Below are 20,684 nucleotides of genomic sequence, written 5' to 3' on the forward strand. Positions count from 1 at the left end.
CTAACATCAAGTGCTTACTATCTTTTACCAGATGTTCTAAATGATGATGCTACAGATCTTCACAATAATCCTATAAGGTACATATTATGATTATTTCTATTTTAAAGATAAAAATAATTTTTCCCCAAATGTTATCACACTAGTAATCTTAGCCTTCTTTTTGATCATCAGGCTTTCTAATAAAAACTTATATAACAGAGGAAGGAAGACGAAAACGATAATGAGTCTGAAAGTACACTCTGTTAAATGAGTCCCATACATCAAAGCTTGTGTTTATGTGTTTGTATGTGGCTAATGTTTTACAACATTCAAAATAGGATAGCACATCAATATATTGTAATTGTTTATTTAACCGCTTTGTAAGGCTTGGGGGCAGGCAAAGCTCTTGTCTACCTTACTGCTCCTGTGATAGCATACTAAAAATTGTTTCTAACAAGCATGTCAAAATGTTAAACATTAGAACCAATAATTCTAAATTTTTACTCTGGTCATATTTATTTTTACCTCCTAATGCTAAATGAACACACTATACACATATTATCTTCAACTGCATAATTTCCAGAGATAATTCATAATACAGACAACAAAGTGTACATCATATACATTTTCAATTTCAAAGAGTTGATCTAATTCAGAAAAAGACTTTCAAGCAATAACATTTCAAGAGATGGAAGGACTTTGAAATAAAGTGTGCTATTATGGAAACCTAAAATTCATAGGCTTTCCTCCTAGAATTACAAAGATTAAAGACACATACACCAACTTTAAAATCTTTATAATATTAATGGTTAATGCAATTGTTTAAGCACCCAATTTTTAGCTCTGCTTTCAAATATGAAAATTTAAACTGTGAGCTGAATCTTGAGCTAGATGGCTAATTTTTCATATTGTCTTCCATACTAATTGGAAAAGATTAAATGTCTACAGTTTATTTTTGAATATTTCATAAGAGTCTTAAAGAGAGTTCACTTTTTAGAGAGTCTGAATAAAGAACTCAACTTCCTCGGTTTTTTCATTCTGGTGAAGAGTCCAAAATCACTAACAATTATTTATTTCATTAAAACTATTAACAACACCAGTGTTTGCCAGGACATTAACAGTGAACCTGTGCCCTCACTGTTGACTGTGTGAGCACTGCAACAGTATATACTGTGACGTAGATACACCACCTTACAGGAAATATAAATTCATCTCTTGATTATAGTTTTAAAAAACCTAGTCTAGGCTTTTCAGAAACCCGAGGAATTTTGAAAAGCAGATTAAATGTTTTACTCTTCAGGAAGAATGCTAAGATATTAAATAAGTAATTGTTGCATGAGATTTTTAAGCATTACTTCTGATTGAAACCCTCTGAGTTTAAACACACACACACACATTCACTTACACACACAGAGAAAGTGAGCTATGAGAATACAGACCATAACCATGACAGTTTTGGGTTTTTCAGAAGCACGAGGACCTACTTGACTTGCCCAAAGCCACATAACTAGTGAGTGTGAAAGCCAGAGGCAGACTCATGACTCCCAGCTCCAATTTCAGTATTTTCCATTGCACACAAAGCCACTGTCCATCAACTGTCAACTAATTTGACTGATTCATAAAGACACAACTATTACTATTTCTATCTGAATTCCTGAATATAATTCAAATCTACCTTCTAGTGGTCAAACTTAAAACTAGTTCAAAAAACAACAACAATCACCACCTAGGTCCTCAAAGGCCAAATTACTTTTCCTTTACAGTTAGTGTGCATGCACTTTTTTATACAGAAAAAAATGAATAAATTACTCTTTAAACTTTTAAATAAAATAACCAATGTATTCGAAATGCTGTAAAGGCTAAAAAGAAATGATCCAGACTTAAAAAAAAAAAAAATCAAAGAAAGCAGAGGATCTGCCTAAGAGTACTCCTCTATTAAGAAGTCAAGTGTTTTGCTAGTGGCTCACACCCATAATCCCAATACTTTGGGAGGCCAGGGCGTAAGGATCACTTGAGCCCAGGAGTTTAAGACCAGCCTGGGTAACATAGGGAGACCCCATCACTACTAAAAATAAAAATAAAAAAATTAGCCAGGTGTGATGGTACATGCCTGTGGCTCAGCTACTTGGGAGGCTAAGGTAGAAGGATGGTTTGAGCCCAGGAGATCAAGCCACTGCACTGCAGCCTGAGCAAGAGAATAGGAACCTGTCTCAAAGCAAAAAAAAAAAAAAGAAAAAAAGGAAGAAAGAAAGAAAGTGTTTGGTTTGGTGGGTACTGTAAGTGCTTAAATCCAAATTATGTTAAAATTCTAAAATAAAGTAAGTGGGTTTTGGTTTACAGCCAAGGCATTTTCTCATTTAAATTGACATACTGTTATTACGAAAAATATCCTTATGACCATGTAATTTCTTGAACATGAAGGGATCATTAGTGGGTAGATAGTTAAAATAATTACTGTTTTCTAAAATGTACCTAACATGATTACCAAAAGAATGTAGCTGGTTTATGGGTAAGATTTCTTGTTAACAGAAAAAAAAAATCTAGTGTTGAGTAAGAACTGACTTAGATGTTAAAGGCAAAAAAGAACAAAGTATTTGGCACAACTCTGAATGACTATTTGTAGCTTATTACATGTTTGCATTAAATTACTAGCTGTGAATAGCCTCGCTTTTAAGGCAAAAACAAAAATTTAAATTTTAAATACTTCATTTTATTTAGTTTGAGCAATTTGATTTACCTACATGTTTTGTTGCCTTAAGAGCATGGAAGTACCCACTAGCTGTGTGACCTTGAATATACTAGCAACTTCTTAGATTTCCCATCTGCAAAATGGGGTAACAGTCATCTTATGGAGTTGAGAAGATCAAACTAGGGTACATACAGCACTTAGTTAGCCTAACCTATAACATGAATTCAGAAAATGGTACCCATCATTATAATAATATGGCAGACATACTTTCAAAAGGAGTAAGAATTAAGAAGGTGAAAATACTTGAAAGCTGGTGAGCACCTCAAACAATTTTGAGGAGAGGGAGAGGGAGGACAAGACCACTGAGTCTAAAATATGGCACACGGAAAATAAAATAATTGGGAACATCTCTAGAGTTGCCAAATGCTATGAAAATTAGATTATAAACGTGTGTACACATATGTGTAAGGACATGTGTGTGTGCACGCATGAGAACACATACATGTATCACTTTGAGTTTAAAATCAAAATTATAAATTAATTCTAAATGATTTTCTGTAATTTTTTAGTAAATTTCAGTGTATGTAATACATTGGATTACAGTAAATTTAAGGTTCAAATTTTTAAAAGGAAATTAAAACCAGATCCATGCAAAAGATACAAAGTTTCCTACAGTGTATCCATGTTTGGTTGGCAAAGAAGTCACAAGTTAAATATGGGATAGATATCAAAATACACAAAATACCACTACATAGTCCATGGAAAATCTGGATAATGTAAGTTTCTTCATTTTGCTCACCTAATAAATCAAGATGCCCACAAACATCAAGATATTCTAAAAAGACTTTTTTCCCCGACTGGTTTAACAATTATGTTTTCTCCCTTCAGTTTATAATTCTCCATGTTAGAAATATCTATTAATATAATACCTGCACATCTACATGTTACAGGTTACATTAAACCTAAGCTTACCATTGTTAAACTGTTCAAACTAATTCCCAGAAATTATTTTCTTTACAATTTGAGAGTAGCCCCAAATAAAGTTCTCCTTTATTAAAAATGAAGAAAATCTTATATCCTAACATTACCCTCTATTCTGGAAAGCTGTGATATAAAACAAAACTAACAGAAAACTTTCACCATCACCAAACCCAACATCAATTCTATTTTTATTGCTGAAAGCATTCTTAGACGAGTCTTATCTAGTCAGATCTGGAAGGGTAAACTGGTAAGTTTGGTCTAAGAATTTTCCTTTAAAATAAGTAATAATTTAGTATCTCCATTTCTAAAATTCTGAGATCAGCAAAGAAGAAAGAAGAGGGAAGGAAAGGAGAGAAATGGAGAGGAGAAAAAGAAGGGAAGGACAGAGGGAGGGAGAGAAAAGGGGAAAGGGAATGCCTCTACTCAGGGAATGTTCAGAAGAAACAAAAAAAGATAAAAGAGAGACAGAGGCAAGCTAGAGAGCCCCAGAGCATTTTTGGTTTTAAAAATAAAATAAAATAAAATAAAATTGCCTCCAAAAGATTAAATCATGTTAAAATAAAGAAAATGAGGTACGAAAAGTAAAGAAAAACAAAGATCAGAAAGTTACAGTTTCAGACTTTTAACAAAATTGGACTCTACATCTTGAACTGCATGATACGTGTATTGTTTCCGCCTGATTCTTACAAGATAACCAGCAACTTGAATTTTACATTATTTAAGAACTAAGCTTCTTCCTAATATCCTCAGATTCTTTCAACGTGAAGGAAGAAGGAAATAAATTCCAAAAGGAGGGAAATAAATATGTGAGCACCTTAATTTGTGTGTAAATCATTTTTGGCTTATTGGAATGACTTCTGTTATCTCTTTGGAATCCCAAAATAATAAAAATAACTAAAAACTATACTTCAAAGTAAAATGAAGCCATGCAACTATACATATACATCTAATGAAGATGAAACTTTACCCTATTTACTACCACTGACAGTCTATACTGGCTGGGCCAAAAAAGCCAAGTAGATTCTAAACAGAGGATTTTCTTAAATTAAAAACATACACACCCACACAAACACATACATGTATCTTTAATTATGTATATATATTTATGATGACATACTTGAAATCAGAAATTATTCACTGTTTACCCCACTGGTCAAATAATCCCGCTTTTACAGGTCAACAACACTAACCAAAATAGATTACATATTAATATTTTATTGTAAATTAATTATAATTTTATTTTATGATTTAAATTAACTTCAAAAACTTTTACTAAAGATCTTTTAAATATCATTAGCAATCAAACATGCTATTTCCCCCTATTAAATAAGCAAAAATTTAGAAATAGAATTCAATACTGGCAAGGACAATTTTCAAAGCTGCGGTCACCACTGAAGTAAAAGATCTTTGAAGACACAAATTATGTCTCACTTATCTTTGTATGTACAATTCTAAGCACAGTGCCTAGTACAGTAGGTGCTCAGACAGGTTATCTGATTGAACAAATGAAAGAAAGACAACTTCACATTATTTAACAAGAATCATAAAAATGTTCATCCCTTTGAATCAGTAATCCCACCTACAAGAAACTACCTTAAAGAAAGTACCCAAAAGAATACTTAAACAGGGATATTCAATTAAGTTATATTTTTAACTTGAAAAACTAAAAATAATCTAAACATCAAAAGTTAAGGAAATGAAAAATAAACTGTGGTTTACTCACATGATAGTATACAGTAGCAAAGGTTTTTCTATGAGGAAATTTTGATGAAACGAAAAAATGTTCACGGTAATATGTTAAGAAAAAAGTCAAACAAAATTGCTTGATCTCAACTGTTCTTAAAATGTACTAAAAAAAGAATGGTAGCAAATATACATAGATGCTAAAAGTGTCTTTTGCTATTTTTTCCATACTGGTGTGTTTATTTGAAAACAGAAAACAATACTGCTGTTATTTTTCATTATTACTATTAATTTACATGGGGTGTTCTGGGCAGTACAACAAACTTACTCTTTTTACAAAAAGTTAAACAATAAATCATTAGGCAATCTCTATCCATATCTGGGTTGGCTCCTAAATTAATATGGACAAATCACAAATTTTAGGAATTACTTTTTAGTTAAGTGTCAATGAAGTAAAAGTAGGGTCTGAAGGCAAATAAAATACCCTTTTGGATTTTTGTTTCTTGCCTTCACATTTGACTTGCAGACTCTTCCCACTCTTATATCACTGATATTTCTTCGCAATTTTAAAAACACTTATTAGAATCTTCTGTGAGTAGAAAAGCCTTAAAATAAGGAGATCTTCTAATCTACTAGACACTTCAGTGGAAGCCCAAACCATATCAAGTTGGAATTTCCTGCCAATCTTATTATTCTACAGTTATTCTGAAAGGTCTTAGTTGCAGTGAATACACAGTCATCCCTCGATATCCATGGACTATTGGTTTCAGAACCCCCTGAAGATACCAAAATCCACGGACGCCCACAAGCCTTGTATAAAATTGTGTAGTATCTGCATATAACCTATGTACCTCCTCCTGTATATTCTAAATCATTTCTAGATTACTTGTAATACCTAATACAATGTAAATGCTATATAAATTGTTGTTATACTATATTGTTTAGAGAATAATGACAAGAAAAAAGTCTGTATATATTCAGTACAGACACAACCATCTTTTTTTTTCAAATATTTTTTCTCCTTTTTGTCTGAGACAAGGTCTCTGCAACCCAGGCTGGAGTGCAGCAGCATGATCACAGCTCACTGCAGTCTTGACCTCCTGAGCTGAAGCCATCCTCCCACCTCAGCCTCCCAAGTAGCTGGGACTACAGAGTAGCTGGAACTACGGGTGCATGCCACCACACCTGCATAATTTTTTTGTACATACAGGGTCTCACTATGTTGCCCAGGCTGGTCTCAAACTCCTGGCCTCAAGCGATCCTCCCTTCTTGGCCTCCCAAAGTGCTGGGATTACAGGCATGAGCTACCCTGCCCAGCCTCAAATATTTCCATTAAGTGGTTGGTTGAATCCACAAATAAGGAACCCACCATTACAGCAGGCCAACTGTATACATTCATTTTTAAATTTCTTAACTGGTCATGCATGTATCAGGTTATATTAATTTTAAAATCAGTAACTATTTTTCTAGAACTTTCAGCCGTATTTCATTTAGGGCTGCACATTACCATAACACACATGACCAATACATTAGTCAACTGAAAGCTTAGCTTTATTTGTCTATTATTAATTTTTGTAACACAGTGCTTCAAAACTCAATCATGAACTCACTTTAAAGAAATAAAGAAATAAAATTCTTTAAAGAAATAAAATGCAGTGGCTCACGCCTGTAATCCCAGCACTTTGGGAGGAGAGGCGAGTGGATCATGAGGTAAGGAGAATGAGACCATCCTGGCTAACACTGTGAAATCCTGTCTCTACTAAAAATACAAAAAATTAGCTGGGTGTGGTGGCACGCACCTGTAGTCCCAGCTACTTGGGAGGCTGAGGCACAAGGTCAGGAGATCGAGACCATCCTGGCTAACACTGTGAAACCCCATGTCTACTAAAAATACAAAAAATTAGCCAGGCATGGTGGCATGTGCCTGTAGTCCTAGCTACTTGAGAGGCTGAGGCAGGAGAATTGCTTGAACCCGGGATGCTGAGGATGCAGTGAGCAGAGATCGCGCCACTGCACTCCAGCCTGGATGACAGAGCGAGACTTCATATCAAAAAATAATAATAATAAAGAAAAAATTAAAAAAGAAATAAAATTCAGGAGTAACTGAAAAGCTATCAATTTACTATTTCTCAGACAATCTGTTTCCTATCCCAAGCTAGGATATAAATAGTCACATTAAGCCTAATACAAAACACTGGTCTTAATAAAACTGCTACAAAATTAGCTGTCAAACTTTTATTGAAAGTGTTTGGCTGGGCACGGTGGCTCACACCTGTAATCCCAGCACTTTGGGAGGCCAAAGTAGGAAAATTACCTGAAGCCAGGAGCTCAAGATCAGCCTAGCCAACATGGCAAAACCCCATCTCTACTAAAAATATAAAAACTAGCCAGGCGTGGTGGCACACACCTGTAGTCACAGCTACTGGGGGGGCAGAGGCAGGGGAATCGCTTGAACCTGGGAGGCAGAGATTGCAGTGAGCGGAGATCGTGCCACAGCACTCCAGCCTGGGTGACAGAACAAGACTATGAAGAAGGGAAGGGAAGGGGAGGGGAGGGGAGGGAAGGGGAGAGGAGGGGAGGGGAGGGAAGGGAAAAGGGGAGGGGAGGGAAGGGAAAAGGGGAGGGAAGGGAAGGGAAAAGGTGAGGGAAGGGAAGGGAAAAGGGAAGGGAAGGGAAGGGAAAAGGGAAGGCAAAGTAAGGGAAAAGGGAAGGGAAGGGAAAAGGGAAGGCAAGGTAAGGGAAAAGGGAAGGAAAGGGAAGGGGGAAGAGAAGGGAAGGGAAAAGGGAAGGGAAGGGAAAAGGGAAGGGAAGGGAAAAGGGAAGGGAAGGGAAAAGGGAAGGGAAGGGAAAAGGGAAGGGAATGGAAAAGGGAAGGGAAGGGAAAAGAGAAGGGAAGGGAAAATGGAAGGCAAGGGAAAAGGGAAGGGAAAAGGGAAGGCAAGGGAAAAGGAAAGGGAAGGGAAAAGGAAAGGGAAGGAAAAAGGAAAGGAAAAGAAAGGAAAGGAAGAAGGAAAGAAGGAAGGAAGGAAGGAAAGAAAGAAAAGAAAGAAAGAAAGGAAAAGAAAAGAAGAAAGAAAAGAAAGAAAGAAAGAAAGAGAGAGAGAGAGAGAAAGAAAGAAAGAAAGAAAGTGAGTCTGTTTGAAGGTGGGGGTGACAGGAGGAAGACAGAGGAACTAGGACTAGATTCTGCAGCCGGACAGTTTGAGCTCAAATTCTAGCTCTAACACTTAGTAGATACGTGACCTTGGGGAAAGTAACTAAAACCTTCTGTGCCTCAATTGCTTCATCTAAAGAAGGCGGACAAGAGGACAATGGTAATACCTCATAAGGCTGGTACTGGAATTAAATGACAGGTATCAAACTTCTGTAGCACTACCCAAAAGATGCAACTCTAATAACACTATTTTATTCTATCTAGAACAAAGCATAAAATGGTGGTTGTGGCAAGTGAAAATCAATGGAAAAAAAGAAAACACTCTTTGCCACTAATAATTTAATTTCCTCATTGTTTCCTCATATCCCATTGTTCTTTTTTTGTTTTTACTCTTAAGTGAAAGATGAAAGCAATACCTTTCAGTGTAAGTTAATGAAGCATAAGTGAGGTGGGGCTACTGTTCAGATTTCTGTATTAGCCGATCTACCAGACAATCACAGTGGGATGGAGAAAAGTACGTAAGTAAAAAACTACTCTAGAGCAGTATGCTATGGCCAATCTTCTGAAAAGACTACTGTATTTTGGTGACTCAACTTATAGATTTCTCATTTAGTCTACAAATCTCAGCATGCAATAAGGCTCCTGCCTCCTCCATTCCCATGAAAACATTCTGATAGAGAGTACCAATGATGCCAGTGATGATTCTACTTGTTACTACACTATATTATTATTGGCTCCTTTTCCTCTACCCACTCTTTCAACACCTACATGCCCCAAGGATTTATTGTTGGTCTACCGCTATTCTCCCTCTGTAGAATTCTCAGGGTTCTAACCCAAAGACTGAAGACTCTGGATATCTCGCCTGAGCTCTAGACTCCTACACATATGACCCAAAAAAACTCACCTTAAACTCAATAGGTTGAAAAGTAAATATACCATCTTTGGTGGTTCTCAGTTTATAAAATCCAAGCCCCCCCGATATGGCTTCACCCTATTACTTCAGCCTCATCTTCTGCCATTCAGATTCATTTTACTGGATGCCAGTAAATAAAATTACTGCCTAATATTTATTGAATGCCCATTAAATGCCAGGGACTATTCTAAGCAGTTTATATAATCAACTCATTAATTTTCACAACAATCCCATAAGGTAAATGCCATTATTTCTATTTTGTGCTGAAGAAAGTATCCTGCCTAAGCTAATAAGCAGTGGAGTCAGTATACAAACCTATATCCTATGCTCTTACCTTCAAACTATGTAATTCTTAAACATGCCTATATATGTCCAGTTTGTCTTGGGGATTCAAAGTGAACAGACAAACAAGGCCTATTCCATCATGGGACTTACATTCTAGTTAGCAGAATAAATAAATATACACAAGGAAGAAATAACTTATTATTGACTATTTTAAAGTGCCAGGAAGAAAATAAACAGGATTTTATGACAGAAAATAAGACAGAAGAACCTAATTAACAGTGATGAAAGAAGGCTTCTCTGAAAAGTGACTTTTTTGTTTTTTTGTTTTTTTTTTTTATTTTTGAGACAGAGTTTTGCTCTGTCACCCAGGCTGGAGTGCAGTGGCACAATCTCGGCTCACTGCAAGCTCCGCCTCCCAGCTTCACACCATTCTCCTGCCGCAGCCTCCCGAGTAGCTGGGACTACAGGAGTGCGCCACCACGCCTGGCTAATTTTTTTGTATTTTTAGTAGAGACGGGGTTTCACTGTGTTAGCCAGGATGGTCTCGATCTCCCGACTTTGTGATCCGCCTGCCTCAGCCTCTCAAAGTGCTGGGATTACAGGCGTGAGCCACCGCACCCAGCCTGAAAAGTGACTTTTAAGATGAGACCTGAAAGATGAGAAGTCTCCAACTCTGCAAAGAGAAGTGGTATACCCAGAAGTATACTGCATCATTAGAAAGCACAAAGATGGTATTACGGACTGAATTGTGTCCCCTCTGCCAAATTCATACGTTGAAGCCCTAACCTTCAATGTGACTGTATTTGAAAACAGGGCATGGAAGGAAGTAGTTAATGTTAAGTAAGGTCATAAGAATGGGGCACTAATCCAATAGGACTGATATCCTTATAAGAAGAGGAAGAGATATTAGTCGATTGAGCTGTCTCTCTCCCTCTCTCTCCCGCTCTCTCTCCACGCCCCCTCCATATGAACACACAGGACAGGCCATGTGAGGCTACAGTGAGAAGGTGGTAGTCTACAAGCCAGGAAGGGACATCTCAGTAAAAGGCAACTCTGCTGACACTCTGCTGTTGGATTTCCAGCCCCAAGAACTGTGTGATAATAAATTTCTGTTGTTAAAGTCACCTGGTAATAATTTGAGATAAATGCCCAAGCAGACTAATACAGACAGGAAAGACCTAGGTATTTTGCAGGAACTGACAAAAAAAAAAAAATCAGCAGGATGGAATACAAACAGCAATGGAGATAATAATACACTGAACACTCTTAAGCCCATAGACGGGAGATAACTTTTTTTTTTTTTTTTTTCCTGAGACAGAGTCTCACTCTTGTCGCCCAGCCTGAAGTGCAGTGGTGGGATATTGGCTCACTGCAACCTCTGCCTCCCAAGTTCAAGCAATTCTCCTGCCTCAGCCTCTGGAATAGCTGGGATTACAGGCACATGCCACCACACCTGGCTGGTTTTTGTATTTTCAGTAGAGACGAGGTTTCACCATATTGGCCAGGCTGGTCTTGAGCTCCTGATCTCGGGTGATCCACCCACCTTGGCCTCCCAAAGTGCTGGGATTACAGGCGTGAGCCACCATGCCCAGCCAGGAGATGAATCTTAAATGAGATGATCAGAGAAATATTAAAATTTCCTGGTGCAGGAATTTCAAGTCAGATGACAACTGGATTTTGAAACATGTAGTGCAGGTTTTTGTTCTCTCAGTGACTGGAAGACACTAATTAATATATGGCAACTAGAGGTCAGTATATTCCACCCTGGAGTGCATAAAACAGCCCCGCACAAAAAAGAATTAAACCCTTTCCAAAATGTTAACACTGTCCTATTCGGAAACAATGGCTAATGGATATGTTTTGTTTACTCAGAGGACTACAGAAAACTATTTGCCGCCCCCATCCCCCACTTTTTTTTAATTTCTTACACTACCAAGGACAGTTCTGAGCTAATTCTGGTTAATTAATACACATACATGTGTTGTATTTGTGTGTAAGGAACAGTATTGGATAATTTGGAACATGCACAAATGAATCAGATGCCAATGCTAGGCCTAAGAGTCACAGAAAGGGAGATATACCATACTTCAACACACTAAGGCACCATTGGTTACATGACACACCATTTTGTGAACCACTAAGATGGGAATAACGCCAAGTTAAACTATGACATCAATTGTAACATACATTCTAATTTTAGAGTTTTTAAAATGTGAAAAAAAATGCACATCTTAAAAAATGAAAGAGAATATGAAGTAGCTAAAATGCAAATAGTTGGAGTAGTCATATAAAGAGTTCATATAAAGGATAAAATACATCCAGTTCTCATAATCAGGAACTGCTTCATGCTGAAGATCATACTAAGGCGAGTCTTGAAGAATGGATAGAAGTAAGAAGTGCAAGAGATTGAGGGAAAGAATATTTTCAGAAACAGTACTGCAAGAAGAATAGCAATAATACAATAAGGAAATAAGGGATGGCTAAAAAGGAATACTTAAAGTTAGAAAGACAAGTTAAAATAGAGAAAGAAAGAAAGAAGAAAGAAAGAAAGAAGAAAGAAAGAAAGAAAGAAAGAAAGAAAGAAAGAAAGAAAGAAAGAAAGAAAGAAAGAAAAAAGGGAGGGAGGGAGGGGAAAAGAAGAGAAGAGGAGAGAGAAGAGAGAGGGGAGAGGAGAGGAGAGAAAGGAAAGAAAGGAAGGAAAGGAAGGGAGGGAAGGAAGGGAAGGAAAGGAAAGAAAGTAAAGAAAGAAAGGAAAGAAAGGAAGAAAGCAAGCAAGAAAGACAGACAGACAGGGTTAGGAAAACCTTGAATGCAGCTAGGTTAAAGAGCCTGGAACTGACTGCACAGGCTTGAGCAATCATATTCTCAAACACTGTTTTTTTTCACTCCGACACATTTTAGGGTTATAATATATAGAAAAAATATGGCTCACTCCAGTAGTGTTTCTAAACCGTGGGAGATGGGAAAGGAGCAGAAAAGATTAATTCTTATGGGAGTACACAGTAATGTAAAAAAGCCCTCCAGAAAATTCTAACTTCTATCTGCATTCTACCTTGAGAATTACTGCTGTATGCACTAGGAAACCCCTAGAAAAATTTTAGCAGTCAACTGATTCAGGTACACTTCGGGAAAGGGAATCCAGCAGAATGGTGTGAAAATGAATGAGAATTGGAATAAAAACTGAGAATCTGCATAAAAAGCAGATCTTCTAAACCAGAAGTTAACAAATTTGTACTAGATTAGTTACAGTGGGAAAAAGTATGGTGGAACTACTGGAAGAAACAGAAACAATAAAGGGAAGAAAAAGTTTAAGATGTAGATAATAAGCTCAAACAAAAGTGCATTCTAAAATACAGTGGGTCATTCAGATGATGTCTAACAGGCATCCAAGACTGGAAAGAATGAAGGCGGTTAGGTCTGAAAAAAGAGACATGAAGATCATTTAAAAAGAAGTTTAAATGTAAATCCATAATTTGGACAAAACTCCAAAAAGGGGGCAAAAGAAGTATGGCAAAAATAAATATTTTTTGTAGTTAATATGTATTAAAGCATTTAATTGCTTTATTACAAGTAATTGTCTTCATATCTTTTTTTTTTTCTTTTTTTTTTTTGAGACAGAGTCTTGCTCTGTCGCCCAGGCTGGAGTGCAGTGGCACGATCTCCACTCACTGCAAGCTCCGCCTCCTGGGTTTGCCATTTTCCTGCCTCTGCCTCCCGTGTAGCTGGGACTACAGGCGCCCACCACCACGCCCGGCTAATTTTTGTATTTTTAGTAGAGACGGGGTTTCACCGTGTTAGACAGGATGGTCTCGATCTCCTGACCTCGTGATCTGCCATCTCGGCCTCCCAAAGTGCTGGGATTACAGGCGTGAGCCACTGCACCCGGCCGTAATTGTCTTCATATCTTAACAATAAACTTATGCTGATCCTCATCATCACCAATTTTAACACTATAAATTTGCAAACAAAAAATCAAAGCATAGTAAAGATTATTATTATATTCAGGATCATATAAAGCAATACAAAACAGCATTTCATGAATTTCCAATCTGCTGTTAAAAACATTTAGACGGGCCTCTTATGTGTGTGCATATGGATAAACTTAGTCAAAAACAATAATCCACACCTTTGAAAGCAGCGCCTAAGAGCAACCTATATATATATATATTTTATAGAGACAGAGCCTTGCTCTGTCCCCCATGCTGGAGTGCAATGGTGCAATCACAGGTCACTATAACCTGAGCTCAAGTTATCCTCCCACCTCAGCCTCCCTAGTAGCTAGTGCTACAGGTGCGTGCACCACCACACCTGGCTAATTTTTATTACGTTTTCTAGAGACAGAGCCTTGCTATGTTGCCCAGGCTGGTCTCAAACTCCTGGCCTCAAGTGATCCTTCTGCTTTAACTTTCCAAAGCACTGGGATTACACAGGTGTGAGTCAGCATGCTCAGCCAAAATCAATGATTTTTAAATCAAATATTTTTTCAAGTTTTTTTTAAAGTATAAAGGCAATGCCCTCTTTTACATGAACGAGTGTGGTTTCGGCCAGGCGTGGTGGCTCATGCCTGTAATCCCAGCACTATGGTAGGCCGAGACGGGAGGATTACGAGGTCAGGAAATCGAGACCATCCTGGCTAACATGGTGAAACCCCGTCTCTACTAAAAATACAAAAAAATTAGCCGGGTGTGCTGGTGGGCGCCTGTAGTCCCAGCTACTCGGGAGGCTGAGGCAGGAGAATGGCGTGAACCTGGAAGGCGGAGCTTGCAGTGAGCCAAGATCATGCCACTGCACTCCAGCCTGGGCAACTGAGTGAGACTCCGTCTCACAAAAAAAAAGTGGGGTTTCGAGTCACATATGGGATAAGAAAGAAGAAAACCTCTAATTCTCTGGTATTAACCCTTAAATGTGCTATAAACATACCAAACAGCTTTAAATTATTTTTGACTAAAATACCTTCTGGCAAACTTCCTCTTAGAGTGACAGAGCCAGGGCTGGAGGGAAGGCAAGAAAGAAAAGATGGAAGGAAAAACGAAAGAAACCAATAAATGAAAAAAGAGGCAAGAGAAGGAAAGGAAAATCAACCCAGCTGAACTAGCTAACACGGTTAAGATGGTAAAGATCATTACTTTACCCTCAAACAAATTTATTGAGCAAAGAAAATGATGTGGTTTTCTGCTGGAAGCAGGACATAATAAAGACACAGGCTACTTAACTGTACAATAGTGCAGGTATTTGTCTCAAAACAGTTGGAAGTCAAAGGAATCTGATAGGGAAGACACAGGCCACCGTGTAAGCCGCACGAACAGCACACAATCTGCATTATCTCTAAATGATTAGATGAACTGAAACAGCAGACAGCAGCATCTTAACAGTTTGTCAAAACATGTTCTTTTGCTACTTTATTACTGCTTTTGCTTAAGCAAATTCTCTCAAAGGAAAAAACAAAACGCCAGGTAACTATCTAAAACTGTATGTCCTATAATAATAATACTATGGTTAAATTTACACATAGCAAGAAAAATTTAGAAAAAATGTGAAATACCTCAGTCTGACCTTCATGGGCACTGGTCTCATGAGTAACTCGGATGGCCTGTAATAAGAATAAAGGTATTCATTGGAAAAAAATGACTATACCCAACTTTTTAAATGAAAACAACAAAGCTAAATTTTAACACCTAAAGTCTTCTAAAAGAAACAACAAACTGAAAGAAATTTAAGAACAGCTTAGTACTAGATATTTAAGAATGATATCTGGGTAATCAAATGAATTACTGTACTGTGTAACCCACAAATCTCTGAAAACTTAGGAAATTGAATATCTGATTATTTGTAATTTCCAGGCTGTAAGTAGGGGCCATTTAACTTATTCAGTTGTTAGAACTAACACTTAACACTTTATTCAATTGAGACTAGAATAAAGTAAGCATTTCACAGATAGAGACTAAAGAAGCTTATCTCATCTGTTTCTCCAGGTTCCATGCTCCTCTGCAGCTCTGGCTGTATTTATGCTTAATCATGCAGTTTCAGTCAGCAATTGAGAAATGTGGAGCACAACTCATGCATTTATCAGAAGCTACAGAATTTAGTTTCCTGAACTAAAAAATAAACCACTCTTACAGTACCCACTATTTGCAAACATCCAGAGAAATGGGCACAAGAGTAAATTACAGGTGAAAGTACAATCTTTATAAACAGCAATTTGGCAATAAATAAATATCCAAGCCTTAAAAACATGCAAACTATTTTATCCAGCAATTTCTCTTCTAGGAGTTTATATATTTACATAAAATTCTACATAATTATATATAATTAAGGATATTTACGAAGATTTAGCTACAATGATGTACCTTGTAGTATTTATTAAAATAGTGAAAAAGAAGAAAAACTATTAAATTTCTAACAATAATTTATTGGTGAAATACAATACTACATAATGGAAACTATGCAGCCATTAAATAATATCAAATATATACTTACTGGTATGCAATACGTTTGTGATAAGTGAAAAAAGCAAGTTATAAAACAGTATTACAGTATGATCAAATTCTTGTTTAAAAAACTGTGTATATACATACACTCCCTAAAAAATATTATTTTTTTATCTACCTCTCATTAGTAAGATTACTGATTTTCATGTTGTTAATTTTTATGTATAATAAAAGATGTTTTATGAAGTCTCCAGTTTTTTTTAAAGAAAAAAACAATTTAAAATTCTCAAAGTATATTGGAATGCATAAAAACATAATCAAACCAATTAATTTATCAGGCACAAATTCTACATAAAGCATTGTTCTAGTCAAATAATTTGTAGACTATATGCCTAATTTCAAAGAATTTATAATCTATTTAATAATGTTATTAAAAAGTCAAAAGATTTCAAAAGAAAAATTGATTCCAAAAGTAATAAATTTTAAAAACAATTTCAGAACAGTTATATGAAGTGGTACAGTCACTATTACCTGAATTAAATATAACCTACATTATATATATACCCTAGTTTATGTGGCCTGGTTATTATATTGATAAAATAGCCACAGTATGGTCTAACGTCTACCTTTAAACCTTTGCTTTTTCCTTTCATCTTCAGCCTTGTTCCAAATTCCCAGTAAAAGATACACAGCGTACTGGCAGGTATATATGTATTTTAGGGAGGGAATGGTAAGGAATAGTCAATCATAAGATATTTTATTAACTTGTAAATCACGGCCAGGCACGGTGGCTCATGTCTGTAATCCTAGCACTTTGGGAGGCCGAGGTGGAGGTACTGCTTGAGGCCAGGAGTTTGAGACCAGCCTAATCAACATGGCAAAACCCTGTCTCTACTAAAAATAGAAAAACTAGCTAGGTGTGGTGCCACGCACCTGAAATCCTAGCTACTCAGGAGGCTGAGGCACAAGAATTGCTTGAACCCAGGAGGCAGAGCTTGCAGTGAGCAGAGATGGTACTGCTGCACTCCAGCCCGGGTGGCAGAGCAAGACTCCATTTCAAAAAAAAATTTGTAAATCCAACTGCTTTTATCCATTAAGTCAGCTCTGAACACAGAAAAGAAATGTCAACTTATCAGCATTTATGGATATTTCAAAGTTATCTGAAAAGTACAAAAGGCCTTTCTTAATGGATACAATAAAATCCATAATTGCTCAAAACTATGGTTTCAAGACAAAACCCCCAAACACATCTACAATCCCACAGAACTTTGTCCACATATGAGATCAAAACAGAAAGAAGGTACCGACATCATAGTTCTCCAGGTATCTGGCTCGTTCTTCAGGGCTCATTGATACAGATTCCTCCAGGAATTTTTTCAAAGTTGATCCAGATTCTGAGAATATGAAAGAAGATAAAATTAAAAAGGCTTGATATAGCAGAGAGACCAATATATGAAAATACTAGAAGTATGCTACTATTCTTCAGGTTAAATTATTTCACTGGTAAGTTAGAAATGTAAGGATCATGTTATAAATGATAAGCCTTACATTATTAATATTTGTTCATTTGTTTAACCTCTATTAGTGAACAATATAAAAGAATAAGAAGGATTAATATTTCTTCTTACAGTATATACATTCCCATCATAAAAGAAGTGGGGAATGCTTTATTTTATACTTTGAAGAAAGAATTAGGGCACCACCTACTGCTCAATGAAAGTAACTTATATATTAAGGGCAAAAAGAATGCAGTAATGAAAAATCATTTACCAAAGTGCATCTTGTCTTTATTGTTTGCAATAGCATGAATCAGTCCAATTGTTCCACAGGCATTGCTGATCGTTTGCTTCATGAAATATACTGATGATGTAACAGCTTGTCCCTGAGATTTTATTTTTTCTTCCTCTTCTGTTCTGAATACTTCATACTGTTAAAAAAAAAAAAAAAAAGTCAATAGTGTATATGTGGAAAATAACATTAAAAAACTCAGACTGTAAAAGAAAAAATATAAATGATAAAAAATATTTTTATAAAAGAGTTTAAAATAATTAATTTATCACCTACCAGACTGATAAAATATTGAAAATAGCCAGTGATGGTGAAGGTATGAGCAAAAAGGCATTCTCCAATGCTATTATTAAAAGCATATACTTGTACGATCATGTTACTGGGCATATGGCAATATGTATTAACATTTTAAATTCTCATACACTGCAATAAGCAATTTCCTTTGTAGGAAATTGGTCTAAGACATAATCTTTAAAATGATATATATAGTTCTAAGAGCACAAAACTGGAAAAAATTCTAAATATCCGTCAATGGAGATTTGGGTAACATATATTATGGCATATCATAATAGAATACTATAAAGCACACTAGATTTACATATTCTGATTTAGAACTTTGTCCACAACTAAGTATGGTTATAGGCCAGTATGTATTAATAACAATTCCCATTTATGTTTTTAAAATATGTATATACAGATTGGAAAGTCTGAAAGGGTATGCAAAAACTTAATAGAGGTTATCTTTGGGCCAAGAGATTACTAGAGAACTTTTATTTGCTAATTGTTACATTTCTATATTGTTTATCATTGGCAAAAATATTTTTCCTTTTGGAAAATCATAGCATATTTATAAAATTCACATTATATAATCTATAACTGACCCTAACCATTATCTATAATAACTTGTTATAAAAACAATAGAGTATAATAATAAGCATCAAAAATGTGGGCTCTACAGCTGACTGCCTGGGCCCACATCCTGGCTCAGCTGTTATTAGCTGTGTGACTTTAGCAAATTACTTAATGTCTCTGTATCTCAGTTTCCTAATAGTAAGAAAGAGTAAAAAATAGCGAAAAGGTTAAAAAATTGGTGAGGTGGGAAGAAGAAAGATGATTTTATTGTTTTGTTTATAGTTTTCCCATAACTTTCTGCTTCTAATAGAACGGGGTCAGCAAATGACAGACTACAGGCCAAATCTGGCCCACTGCCTCTTTTCTTAAGTAAAATTTCATTATGTATTGTCTATGGCTGTTTACAAGGCAAAGTCAAATAGTTGCAACAGAGACTTTAAGGCCTGCAAAGCTGAAAATATTTACTATCTAGTCTTACAGAAATATTTTCCTGATCCCCTGCAATAAAAGAAACAAACGATGTCTATAGCAAACCTACAAGTAGTTAAGAAACTGCTTTTTTTAATCTCTTGCCTATAGGAGAAAAAAATAATAAACTGCTTCTAACAACAAATGTATCTATGTTCAAAATATGAATTTTATTACTGTGGTTCTAAATTACATTTCAAGTAACATTTTCAGAATGAAAAGTAAGTTTGATAAAAAACTAGAAAGATTCAGTATATTACGATCTTATGCTGAAAAGTTTACAGTTCTACAGCTTAGTCTGTTGTTAATGTTCCTGATGACAAAGTAAAATAAGATTTGATAATTTCAAGATGTAATGTGTAGGAAAAAAGTCCTAAAATGATACAAAGCAAGTAAAGGAAAAAAAAGAAATTATAGATCAAAAAGTAAAAAATCTTAAGGCCAAGAGACATAAACATCATAGAGAAATAAATTTATAGCCTCTTTGCCTATGATTTACTGGCTGGACTGCACTATCACAAAGAACATATTCAAAACACTATCATTGGCCGAGCACGGTAGCTCACACCTGTAATTCCAGCATTTTGGGAGGCTGATGCAGGTGGATTATCTGAGGTCAGGAGTTTAAGACCAGCCAGGCTAACACAGTGAAACACCGTCCCCACTAAAGATACAAAAATTAGCCAGGCGTGGCGGCACATGCCTGTAATCCCAGCTACTCCAGAGACTGAGCCATGAGAATTGCTTGATCCCAGGAAGCAAAGGTTGCAGTGAGCTGAGATCGCACCACTGCACTACAGCCTGGGCAACAGAGTAAGACTCTGTCTCAAAACAAACAACAACAATAATAAAAAAGAAAACCCACTATCATTGATGGCAATTATCAAAAAGAAATAATAAATGTTGGTGAGGGCGTGGAGAAAAGGGAACCCAAGTGCACTGTTGGTCGGAATGCAGATTGGTACAGCCATTATGAAAAACAGTATGGAGATTTCTAAAGAAATTAACAGGCCAGGCGCGGTGGCTCAAGCCTGTAATCCCAGCACTTTGGGAGGCCGAGACGGGCGGATCATGAGGTCAGGAGATTGAGACCATCCTAGCTAACACAGTGAAACCCCGTCTCTACTAAAAAATACAAAAAAACTAGCCGGGCGAGGTGGCAGGCGCCTGTAGTCCCAGCTACTTGGGAGGCTGAGGCAGGAGAATGGCGTGAACCCGGGAGGCGGAGCTTGCAGTGAGCTGAGACCCAGCCACTGCAAGCCTGGGCGACAGAGCAAGACTCCATCTCAAAAAAAAAAAAAAAAAAGAAATTAACAATAGACTACCATATGACTCAGCAATTCATATCCAAAGGAGACAAATCACCTTGTAAAGGAGATGAATCCCTACCTTGTAAAGATATCCGCACTTCCGTGTTCACTGCAGCATTACTTACGATAGTGAAGATATGGAAACAACCCAAAT

General features: G+C 36.5%; 1 protein-coding gene across 3 annotated transcripts in view; it reads right to left on the minus strand.

Annotated features, from left to right (window-relative positions):
- The window catches only part of UCHL3 (ubiquitin C-terminal hydrolase L3), a 58,527-nt gene that overhangs the window by 23,296 nt on the left and 14,547 nt on the right, over positions 1-20,684 (minus strand). For all 3 annotated transcript variants that reach the window (XM_033177544.1, XM_033177542.1, XM_033177543.1), the window contains 3 exons: positions 17,883-18,039; positions 17,421-17,506; positions 15,227-15,274 (listed from right to left, as the gene is read on the minus strand). In XM_033177544.1, coding sequence (XP_033033435.1) covers positions 15,227-15,274; positions 17,421-17,506; positions 17,883-18,039 — 291 coding nt within the window. The remainder of the gene's footprint in view (positions 1-15,226; positions 15,275-17,420; positions 17,507-17,882; positions 18,040-20,684) is intronic.

This window comes from Trachypithecus francoisi, unplaced genomic scaffold, assembly GCF_009764315.1.
Source record: "Trachypithecus francoisi isolate TF-2019V2 unplaced genomic scaffold, Tfra_2.0 Lachesis_group18, whole genome shotgun sequence".
Taxonomy (NCBI): domain Eukaryota; kingdom Metazoa; phylum Chordata; class Mammalia; order Primates; family Cercopithecidae; genus Trachypithecus; species Trachypithecus francoisi.